Consider the following 12,526-nt stretch of genomic DNA (forward strand, 5'->3'; position numbering starts at 1 on the left):
CTAAGGTAAGACCTACAGCTCTAATTTAGTTAGATGCTCTTAAAATTACCCCTGTGTTGTGCTTAGTTGCTCAGTCCTGTCCAACTCTTTGTAACCCCGTGGACTGTAGTCCACCAGGCTTCTCTGTCCATAGGATTCTCCAGGCAAGAATACTGGAGTGGGTTGCCATGCCCTCCTCCAGGGGATCTTCCCAACCCAGGGATCAAACCCAGGTCTCCTGCATTGCGGGAGTATTCTTTACCATCTGGGTCACCTGGGTAGTTTAATTCAGTGTTAATGCTGAATTACCTCATTTAGAGAATGACTTTAATTTAAATGCCAGTATTTGAATTTTTCCTAAGTCCTGTTAATCACATGGGCAGCTCTAACTGCACAATAACCTGAAGGAAAATAATATTTTTAGTATTTAGTTTCAAACTTATTTATACTCACTTGTTCTTTACCCAATTATTTCACATTTGATTTTTAGAATTTTTGGTGTATATTGGCCACTCATCTTTTTTGTGGGAGAGGGGAACAAGATCAGATGTAAGTTAATGGAGATGCTACGTTATTTAGGTCTTTAGTCTTTACCTCTCATCTGGAATGCAATTGTTTAAATACTTTCTTAACTTTTGCTGGTATTTAAGTTCTGTTTTTTTATATAATGTTGGTGTTAGCATAGTCTTTTGTTGGCAGATTTTGTTTGAGAGTGCAGACATCAGGAAAGATGGATTGACAAACAGCGTTGAGGACAGACTTCCATTTTGTAGTTAACCATTATTTAAAACAGAATCTTTGATTCGTGTGCTCTGTAAAGTTTTATTGAAGGTATACCGAATTTTAGACGTGAACTTGAGAGGATGATACTGTTCTAATGCAAAGTTTAGACATGTTTACCTGATATAGAATAAATCTTACTGCTACTTTTCTTTCAGATCTGATTTATTATAAAGTTAAGGTGAAAACATTCTATCTTCATTTCAAACCAGTATAAGCTGTTGAAAGTAATTTAGGATATGGCATTGATCACATCCTAAAACCTGGAGTACACAGTCCATCTTTTTTAAAAAAATTATATTTTATCTTGAGGTGACCATTTTCTTCGGTATTTCTCAATCTAATTATATTTATTAAATATTGCTCAGTAGGACTTTTTTTTTTTACTGTTCTTCTCAGCCCTTTCTAGTACTAGAAACATTTGTAGATGTTGTTGGATCTGAGAACAAATGGCAAAGTAGCTCTGCCTGGAACAGGGGGTTCTTGGCTATATCTAATGCTGGATAGATACATTTCCTGCCCTGGTTTTTCTCAAGCTTTTTCATGGTGGTAACTCCAGTAAAGGAATTAGTTGGGCTGAGGTGGGAGTCTTCTATACGTTTGGCAAGATTAGGGAGAACAGAGGAGGGAGGGGAGGGTGTGTCCACCAGAACTAAACAAGTCTTGCCATCGTTAGCTTGGGGGCAGGGAATCAGTATGAATTATTTTTAAGCCATTTGTATAGTGAAGATTGCTAGTATTTGGAGTGTGGTTTCCATCTGTCTGCAGATATTAACATATCATGGTACTCTGGCTTTGTTTTATACGATAGATTTATAAATTTTTCATCTTGTTTTTTTCTTTTTTTCTTATAAAAGTAATAGAGTCTCAGAGTAAAATAACAACACAGTGATAAGAGAAGCAATATTGGGAATAAGTTTAATATTTTCATCACCTCAAAAATAGGCAGTGAACTTGAAGTAAGTTCTTTATTTCTGGGCTTTCAAACATATGCATAGACATTAGTTACTGTGTAAACACTGAAAGGTTCAAATGTATATATGTATCCAAGGGAGAAAAGCAAATGGCTGAAAACTGCTTAATTTTCTGCTCATTCCTACAGGTCTTCTCTCTGAAGGACAGGCACAAAGAGACATCTTATTCCTCCCATGCTTTGTCTTCTCTTTTCTAGGTCCCTTCACACCCTCACTCGGGGTGTTAGCTAACTCACTTAAAAGTCATCGTCAGTACTCTTATGTGAGAGCCTTTAGTGCTGACTGGAAGTCCTGCGTTTCCCTAGTCCGTTCATTTCCCACTTGTTTGGATAATTAATGCTTACTTTCTCGCTCTTAAGTTTATAGCACTTCCCCTTCCTCATTCTCAGCAGACTGATGATGAGTGGTGTTTTCCTGAGAAGCTTCTCCATGTTCCCACCTGCACATGCACTGACCTGGGTGCACGTGTGCCCCATCAGCTTTGCTTCTCCCCACTTGCCTGGATTAACTTCACCTCACTGACCAACCTCTCTGGTAGGCACTGGAGCCTATCGATTCTTCCTCCTGGGCATCACCCCAGCAGTTGTTCCATCCAGGTGTTCCGGTTCTCTCCTGCATGATCATTTCCATCAGCCTGAGACATGCTGCAGTGCTCTCATCTTTAAAACAAAAAGTAACCATAGCAAATGGCACCCCACTCCAGTACTCTTGCCTGGAGAATCCTGTGGACAGAGGAGCCTGGTGGGCTGCTATCCACAGGGTCGCATGGAGTTGGACACGGCTGAAGCGACTTAGCATGCATGCATGCATTGGAGAAGGAAATGGCAACCCACTCCAGTATTCTTGCCTGGAGAATCCCAGGCACGGAGGAGCCTGTTGGGCTGCCGTCTGTGGGGTCGCACAGAGTCGGATTCGACTGAAATGACTTAGCAGCAGCAGCAACCATAGCAAATGCTAATATCACGTCCCTCTTTGAGAACCTTTTTCCTGCTCCTCCGAGTAAGCAAAACTCCTTAGAAGTGTTATCTCTACACTCATTCTCTACTTCTTTTCCTTTCTGACACTGACTGCAGGCATGTAGCACCTGGTCAAGGTCACTGCCTAACGCAGATGTCAGTAACATTTGACACAGATACTCACATTCCTCTTTTTGAAACACTTTACTGAGCTCTGGAGCAGTATTCCCTGCGCCTCCTCCCTTTGTTGATACCTCCTTGTCTGTGTCAGGTATCTTAGGGCTGAGGCAGACTCTCTCCTAGGCCCTGGGTGTACAAACATACCTTTCGCCTCCTAGCCCCGAGGGCCTTACTGATGGTAGTTGAAATGCTATACTAAAGGTTTCTTACCTTTGAAAACCCTCTTTAGAATTAAAGGTGATATTCTGTATATCTTGGCATCCTTACTTGCTCTACCAGCCGAACCCGGACAGGCCATAGGCATGCCATAAAAACTTCCCCTTGTTTGGAAATGCTGACTTTTTGGCCATCTCTTTAGACTCATAGTCCCTAACCAGTCTGATTGCCATCAGTTGCCGGTCAGGTTGTTAATTCCCGCCTTTGTCTTAGGCATGGTCCTCTGGACTTGCTCTAGTTTCTGTGCCATTTTTCTTACAGAGCAAATGCCAGTTCCCTATGTTCTTTATATGTAGGTCAGCCCTGGGTATCCCTACTACTGCTCCTGAGATTCTGAACCCATCAGGGAGGGGAGATCAGCCGGAAGAGGCTTTGCTGCTTCCTTTTGGCTTCTCTATGTCTCTGGACTTGAATCTTGCATCCCCTATTCATCCAGCTTTTATAAAACACTTTCTAGGCACTGATGACAGGAAAAAAACAAAATCACTGACATAAAAAGAGATCTGTAGAATTTGAATGGCAGTATTACCACATACCTGAGCCCTTAGAGAGACTGATCATTTTGTTTATCCTGTCAGAGGTGTAGTAAGAAAATATAGGTAAATGATTTGCTTGCCCTTGCTGAAATGTAAACATTATTAAATATGACAGCATATTAATTCTGAAATTTAATACAGCAGCTGTGTGTGGGCTTACACTGTGAACTTCATGATAGCTCTGATTTTAAGCTCCTTGTCCTTGACTCAGCCTGGTCTAGAAATCAGGAGTTTTGGTCTCTCTCTCTCTGTTTTTTTTTTTTTTTGGTTCTTTTGATTTTTCCCCTTTTACTTCTCCTGGCTTAGTTTCTCCTTTCCTCCTTGTTAAGTGCTTGTCATCAATAGTTTGAGAAAGGAGCCCATTTCACCTGTAACAATGTATTACCTCAGTGTGCTTATCCCCGCTCCTCCTGTCTGTCAGTCCCTTAACCACAGTGTGCCCCTGCATCCTCCCAGGGAAACAGGCTCCTCCCCACAACAGTAGAGTAAGGGTCTTTCCTGGCTGTACCTGTTGGTGCCTTGGCTGCATCTAAAAGGTGTGTAAGCACCATGAGGGCTTCTCAGTTTTGACCACTTTGTTTTGTTCATATTTTTTCCTTAGCACACAGAACAAAGTCGCTGAAGGAGTGAATCAAGGCCTCAGTGAATCAAGATGTGGTGTTAAAATAATAATATTTTTGAAAAACAAATTTTGCTTCTGTAAACTTACATTGTATTGTAAACTCAGTACAACCCTAAGTGAGTATTGCAGATGTTGTAGTCTATTCCTATTAAACCCCATTTGTTTAATAAAATGGCTCTCATCATTCCCATTTTGCTCTTCTCGATTTAAAGATACATGGTGTTAAATAACCTTGTATTGTGGATTTCCACTAAGATTCATTTGTGCCTTTGAACTGAGTCTCACTGGAGGTTTCCAAATGTAAACCTGAACTTCTTGCGTCAGGTTCACCTTGGCTGTTTAAAGTGAAACATTTCTGGGTAGCACTCAGATCTACCACAACCAGGCTTAGGATTTGGTATCTTTATAAAATTCCCTGGTTGGGGAATCTCTAGGAAATCCTTGTTTATGTGGCTTTCAGTTTTTTGTTGATTTTTGGCTTCACAATGTTTTGGCTTTGTTCCATGTGGTGTTCTTTTTGTCATATTTTTTTGCTTTTGTGGTGATGATGCTGTTTTTACTTCTTAACTAAAAGTATGCTCAGTAAGCTCATAAGCAGCACTATATGTGGTTAGAGATGTCTTGACCAGAAACGTGTGTGTGAACTTTGCTGACTTCAGTTCCTGGAAGATTGACGTGAGACCATGCTAACAAACAAACAAACGAAACACATAAACAGTTTTAGCAGTGGGATTTTTTAAAAAATCATCTACATTTATTAATTCATTAATTTTTCTTAATTGTATAAAGTTGGGTCATTTTGCTGTTTCCCCCCGGCTGAATGTATCGTGTTGGCGGAAGAGGGCAAGGTAGCTTTCTGAGGAGTAATTGACCAGAAAGAGCAATATTCTTAAGGATGTGTATTTCCCTCCCACAATCAAATTACCTGTATTAGTAAAGTAAGTAATTTATTGAGATTGACATGTCTCAAATATTTATTTTTACCTTACTTCAAAGTAAAAGAAGAGAGGCGTAAGTATTTGGTCATGCTCTATTTCCTTAATGTATGTTTATTGAATGACTGCCATGTGCTCTTCTAGGCTCTGGGTGTACAAAGGCAAGTAGGCCTCACAGCTTAGCTAAAAGTGGCACAATCGTGGGAGAATAAAAAGACAAGACCAAAAATTGCAGTATGTTGACTTTTTTTTTTTTGCTAGTCATTGAAGAATGTGATGGCCATTCTGGGATACTGTAAAAACAACAAAAAGTTTTCTGATTGCTCAAGTCTTGAATTATTAGTATGAAATGAATCAGTATAGATAGAGTTGGGAGAGAAAGGAGGACCTCCCAGGAAGAAGGAACAGCATTTTTGACACGAGGCTCTTTTTGTAGGAAGGAATTTCATGTCAACTTTTCCTGAAAAGGAGTTTTCCTTCCTAAATTGGTGGCTCTTTAAAGCTTTCTTTTCATCCTTGGCTTCCTTACTCATTGTTAATTGCTTGTTTAATTTGATTGATTTATATTTCAAACCATAGGCCTTATGGTACATGTACTGTTGTGAAGGAGAGGCAGAGTAAATATTAAAACTGTTACACTTACATATACCAGTGCTGTGTAGAACCTGGCTGCCACTCTTTTGAAACACAACAGGGTATAATCTGTTATAAATTAATTGTTAGATGTATACATGGTAATGTAATAGCCTAATGATATTTCACTGAAGGTGCTAAATTTTGTGAATGTAGTATTAGGAGAACAAGCTACATGAAAGGAATAGATGGAACAATACTTTGAGCTGAAATAGGGCCAGGAATAATTCATATTCTAATCAGCCATAGTGGCAAACTCACCTAGAAGTTAATATCTAAAAATTTATTTCAAAAGCAAAGGTGAAATAAAGACTTCTCCCAGATATACAGAAATGGAAAGAATTTATTACCAGCAGACTTACATTAAAAGAAATGCAAAAAGAGGAAAACTGTACCAAATGGAAATCTAGATCTATACAAAGAAATGAAGAACACCTTTACCCATTTATGTGGGTAAATATAAATGACTTTTATTATTGTTACTTAAATCTGCTTAAAACATAATGGGATGTTTAAAACAAAAATAGTGTAGGTGGTAATAAAACTTATCGGGAGGAAGAAACATACTGTTAAAAGAATCTTAAGCTATACATGGATTGACATTCCATTTGAATTAGACAGAAGTGAAACATGTATATTATAAACTAAAGCAATTATAAAAATAACATAACACATACCTAGTTCATTAGCCAACCAAGATGATAAAATGGAATTGTGAAAACAATACAGCTTATTTAATGCTGAAAGACTAAATGCTTTGTCCCTAAGATCAGAAACAATAGTATCTCCTTCCACTGTTGTCTTTGAGGTTCCAGGCAATACGGAAGGGTCAGAAAAAGAATGAAAATGCATCTACATTAGAAAGAAAGCAACAAAAAACTGTCTTTATTAACAAATGGCATGATTGCTTATGTAAAAAGAGTCTGTGGCATTTACAAAAATAAAAACAAAAAACACTTAGATAAGTGGATTTAGCATAATTCCTGGGTCTAAGATAAAGGTACAAAAATTATGATTCTGTTTTTGCAGAGAAAAATCTATATCCTTGAAAAAAGATGAGAAGAATGTGGTTCTGTATGGATGACAGGTTCCTAAATCTTCAGTTTTTTTCCTTTTTGGTCATCTATAATTTTCTCACCTGTTTTTGTGTGTGTGTGTGTGTGTGTGTGTGTGTGTGGTAATGGCAGCAGTGAAAGTCTTTTTTTTTTAATATATATTTTCAGCCCCACCATATAAATATAACTGTAAAATATCAATAATAATAATCATATTTCAGCCCTCTACATTTAAAACACATATAGGACATTTACTTATATTCAATTAGCATTTTCTTATTCTGACCTGGCATTTATATGTCATCAGCAAAGCCACTCTTCTATGCCTACCTTCCTTCATTGCCTCATGTAAGGAAGTCATTATGAGGGTGTGTGGTCTTTTTCATTGTCCCCACCCCCCGCCCCGTATTTATTGGGAGTCTTCCATGTACCAGGTCCTGAGGAATGCAGATGGGAAGAGGATCCATGGCTTCTTGATGCTCGCCCTGCTCTCCAGTTTCACCTCTTGCTGTGTTCTCTCTTGACTTGCTGTATTCCAGCCATTCTAGGCTTTTTCAATTCCTGGAACTTGGAGCACCCTCACACCTGCTATTTCCTTTGACAGGGATACTTTATTTTAACTTTTTATTTTATACTGGGGTGTAGCCGATTAACCATGTTGTGATAGTTTGATATGGACAGTGAGGGGACTCAGCCATACATGTACATGTATCCATTCTTCCCAAACTCCCCTCCCATCTGGCTGCCACATAACGTTGAGCAGAGTTCCATGTGCTAGAACTAGGATTTGGTTGGTTATCCATTCTAAATATAGCAGTGTGTGTATGTCCATCCCCAATTCCCTAACAGTCCCTTTCCCTCATCTTTTCCCCAGGCCATGCAATCATAATGAGTTCCTTCTCTAAGTCTGTGAGTGTGTTTCTGTTCTGTAAAAAAGTTCATTTGTATCATTTCTTTTTGGTTCTGCGTATTAGAGGGATACTTCTTCACCTCGACCCAACTTCATAGTCTTTGTTTAGTTTCTAACCTGAATATCACTTCTTCAGGGATGCTTTTCCTGACCTGCCCAGAAGGGTTATGGACTCTCATATCACTTTGTATACTTCCCATACTTATCACTGTTGTGTTGAATACTTTTGAGTAATCAGTAACTAGTTTTTCTGCAGAGCTGGGCTTCAGCAATGTGTTAAGCTGTTAAGTCTCTTGGTTCATCTTACGACAGACAAACTTGGTCTCTAGCTGGATTAACAGTGCAGTTGGTGGCCAAACAGTAGATAGAGCATATTTAATTGTTAATACTGTACCTCAAACACAACTGTTGGAATTTCAGGTAACACAGGAAGAAGGACAGCAGTTAGCACGGCAACTTAAGGTAACATACATGGAGGCGTCAGCAAAGATTAGGATGAATGTAGATCAAGCTTTCCATGAACTTGTCCGGGTTATAAGGTAAGCAGAACACATACCAGAAGTTTGTTTTAATTTATTGAATTTGATGGGTAGTCATGCTGTGCTTTATAAAATAATTAACTGGGGGGAAAAATCACCATTAAATGTTTTTAGTAAGAAGGAGGAAATTGTAGGAGTGATTCTTGGAATCATTTTGACATAGTATGTTAAAAACTTGAATTATGTGTATATTCTAGTTGTTTCCAAAAAGCCTAATTTTATTGTGTTGAAGTAGAGTACACGTAGATTTTGAAAAGAATCAGTGCAGCTTCCAAAGGCAGAGGTGGTGTGAAGGTAGGGAGGACAGCAGCTCACCCTTGAATGGTGACCTTTGTCAGATCCTGTGCTAAGTAAGTGCTTAGTGTGTATTACTGCAGTTAACCCCAACCACAGCCCAATAATGCCTGCACTCTGAGATGAGAAAACAGGTACAGAGAGGTTAAATGACTGGAGCATATTAAAATGGCAGAGCTGGGACTGAAATCTAGGTCTCTGATTCCAGAGCCTGTGTGTGCTCTTAGCTTTACTTCTCACCCATTCCCCCCTGGCTATAAGGAAACCAGGCCTTAAGGGTTCAACAGTCCCACAGGACACAAAGTATGATATCCACACTTCATAGAGGCTTTCTGTTAGCTGGCCTAGGGGGCCCCTGTGATTCAGAAAGTGTTAATGGGTTCCAGGAAACTTGAGGTGGTGAGTGAGATAGGCTGGAGTTGGTGTGTGTGAGAAAAGAGTGAGTTGCTTTAATGGGCGGGGTTTGGTTGGTTTGCTGGTTTGGCCCCTACTTCACGGTCTTTCTTAGGTCTGCTGGTTTCTCTGGTAGTTAGTTTGACAAGTATATGGACCTAGTTCCTGTTAGTTGTACATCTGAGGTGAATTGTCATCTGAGCTATGGGCTTCTATTGTACTTTTTTTTTTTTAAGCCCCTTTTCAAGACATTCTCTTTGTGGGGTGGAAAAGAAGTGAAGATTGTCTTTTTGTTTTTTTAGTAATTTGTTAAAACACAAATTCTGTTATTTTTTAAGGAATGTAGAGTTTCAGTTTCTCAAGTTGGAAAAGATTTGAGAAGTGAATAGTGATGTACGACATTGTGAATATATGTAAAGCCACTACCCTGTACACTTAAGAATGGTTAAGATGATAATTTTTATGTGTATTTTACCATATGAACCAGTGCTTTAAAAAAAATTTTTTTTATTGCTTTTTTTTGAGATATTTTGTCCTTGGTTTTGGTTCTCGGAATTGATCCATATTTATCAGTCAGTCAGGAGTGAGGAGGGGGTATAGGAGACTTTTTTTGTGCCAGAGACTGTTAGACATTTGAACATAAACAAAATCTTCAGTCCTCATAGCAAACTGTGATAGGTAGGGTTTTATTATCCCTCCTAAAATAACACAGCTCAGAGAGGAAACTGCTGCTGCTAAGTCACTCCAGTCATGTCCGACTCTGTGCGACCCTATAGACGGCAGCCCACCAGGCTCCCCCGTCCCTGGGATTCTCCAGGCAAGAACACTGGAGTGGGTTGCCATTTCCTTCTCCAATGCATGAAAGTGAAGAGTGAAAGTGAAGTCGCTCAGTCGTGTCCGACTCTTTGCGACCCCACGGACTGCAGCCTACCAGGCTCTTCCATCCATGGGATTCTCCAGGCAAGAGTAGTGGAGTAGGGTGCCATTGCCCTCTCCGAGAGAGGAAACTAACTTCTCTAATACAGACTTGTAACTACAAAGTGGCAGAGCCGAGATAGGAATGGCATACCTCATAAGGGCAGATACTCTATTGATAGGTGTTTCTTCCTGAGGATACCTTGGAGTCATGGAATTTCAAACTGGGAAGGGAACTTAGAGGTTGTTGAGTTCAGCATCTCACCTAATTGAAGACTTGCCCATAAACAAAGCTCAGACAAGTTTGCTTATGCATTTGTGTATCCCTGCCCCCAATGATTGGCTTTGATTCCCTTGTTGAAACGTAACACCGACATGCACGTGCACGAAAAACAGATTGGTCCAACAGTAACCTGCATGTGTAGCGATATATTACCAAAAAGACAATTATCTGTAGATTTTTCTGTCTTACAGGAAATTTCAAGAGCAGGAATGTCCTCCTTCACCAGAACCAACACGGAAAGAAAAAGACAAGAAAGGCTGCCATTGTGTCATTTTCTAAGAATCCCTTGAATTTTAGCTACCAACTGCCAGAAAAGCCCTCATCTTCTCCTCCTCTCCTTACAGTTTACATCACGTTGGTACCTTTCTAGCCTTAGATAAATGATCACCGTGGTAGCCTTAGACCAAGAAGCTGGCTAATCCTTTCCATGAAGCTAATCCAATGGTCATTTCAAGACAGATTTAATGGAAACACTAAGGCTGCTTCAAAGAATTATCTGATTCCTTTAAAATGTATATCTGTATACACAGACACATTCTGTTTTTTAAAGCTTACTTTTAATAGGGATGAATCAGTTTTGGAATCTAAGCTGTTTGCCAAGCTGAAGTCATGGGTTGTGAAATAACTTTTAACTTCTGGAATCATATTGCCTACTGTTACTCTAAATAGAAACATAGGGAGTTTTTTAAAATGTGAATTTTTGCCTGTCTCTAAAAATTTTGATGTCAACTTTAGTTAACCTTAAATACACTGAATTGAATCCACAAACGTGAGACATCTCAGACCTTTCCTGATGCTATAGCCTTTGTTTTCCAGTGGCCAAAATACCAAAATGCCTATTGTATTTATAGGTTAAAAACTGCGTGTAAAGCCTTTGCTATTACTCCTACTCTTAAAGATAATATTCTGTGTGGCCAGATATTTGGACTCATTCTGGACTTAGGCCTTTCACTGTTCTTGGCATTTTAATTTAACTTTTTCACAGCCATGTTGAGAGTAAAAATAAATAATTTCTGTCTGTCTTCCTTTTCACGTATTTCTGGATAAGGGATTCAAAAAACTAAAACTGTTTTTGTTTGTAATATAAAATATGGAATTGATCTTTCCAGGGTCAGAGATGATTAATGTTTTGCTATATACTTTTATACATTATTTTCTTATCAAACTAGTTAACAAGTATTTTTATATGTTTGTAAGCAAATATGCTTTCACAGCATACCTTGTGTATATGTAAAGATAAGTATTTAATTCTCACTGTTCACTTTTAACTGACAGAGAAAAAAAAAAGTGAAAACTACAAAAGCTGTGGTAGAATCCTACGTGCTGTTCTGGTCCTGGTTGTACCCACCTCTGGCCAGTCACATAGCTACTTAAGAAACCTTCCTAATAGAGTACAACAGGATGAGAATCTGAAATCACTTCCAGTATCCCCCGCTAGATATTGGCTGTTCTATCAAGTAGTAAGTGGTAAGACTTTTAACTGACAAGTAGTATAACTGTGGCTGACTTCTGACTCTGTTTTTTAATTCTGTGGATTGTGTTTAAACAATTCAAAAGTTTGTTCCTGATTTTGAGATACTAAGTGGTATTGCACAGTTGTCACTTTATTGAATGTGTACAACAGTTTCATGAAGTTTATAAAGCGTACCCTTGTATAGCTTCAGGTGCTAGAATTAAAATTGATCTGTTATCACAAGATGATGCTTGAATGACTTGTTATTTTGGTGGTTTGTTGGAGGAAACTTATTTGTAGTTCTATGCTGTTTCCCTCAGACTTGAATCTAAGATCAGTACTGGTTATTTAGCAGGTGAACTTGAAGTGAAATGGAATCCTGTGTTTTAGTGTTCTGGTGATTTCCTGAATATTTTCTTAAGTTATTGTTTCTCAGATTTTTTCTGTGAAGTGCTCCTGATAGATGTAGAGAAGAGAGGAAGGTAAATACATACACATACACCCTCTCTGAAGAAGCAAAGCACACAAATTTGTTTGAATCCCTATTACAATTACTACAGCATTTATTCTGTGGGTTTTGATGCTATAGTACTATCTCATATCCTTGTTAATACTTTCAAGTTAGGGAATTATTTTTTATTTATCATTTGTAGCTTCAGATAGTAAGATAACTATCTATACAACATTCATATTTAGTGGGAAGTCTTTTATTTTATTCTGAGTAAATGCTTGATAGCAAAGCAGCCTGGACGTTAAATTTGATTATCTCAATTTACTTTTTTTTTCCCTCTCTGTGCTTCACTTGGATGCCTTTTACTCCTATATATTCAAGTTCCCTACCTTTTCTCCTGCAGTTGTTCAATCTGCTGGTCA

At 38.6% G+C, this 12,526-nt stretch overlaps 1 protein-coding gene across 2 annotated transcripts in view; it reads left to right on the plus strand.

Annotated features, from left to right (window-relative positions):
- The window catches only part of RRAS2 (RAS related 2), a 78,856-nt gene extending 67,104 nt beyond the window's left edge, over positions 1-11,752 (plus strand). For both annotated transcript variants that reach the window (XM_068988463.1, XM_068988464.1), the window contains exons 5-6: positions 8,197-8,315; positions 10,392-11,752. In XM_068988463.1, the coding sequence (XP_068844564.1) occupies positions 8,197-8,315; positions 10,392-10,479 (207 nt within the window). In that variant the 3' untranslated portion in view covers positions 10,480-11,752. The remainder of the gene's footprint in view (positions 1-8,196; positions 8,316-10,391) is intronic.
- Positions 11,753-12,526: the final 774 nt, after the last annotated feature.

This window comes from Capricornis sumatraensis, chromosome 16 (assembly GCF_032405125.1).
Source record: "Capricornis sumatraensis isolate serow.1 chromosome 16, serow.2, whole genome shotgun sequence".
Lineage (NCBI taxonomy): Eukaryota > Metazoa > Chordata > Mammalia > Artiodactyla > Bovidae > Capricornis > Capricornis sumatraensis.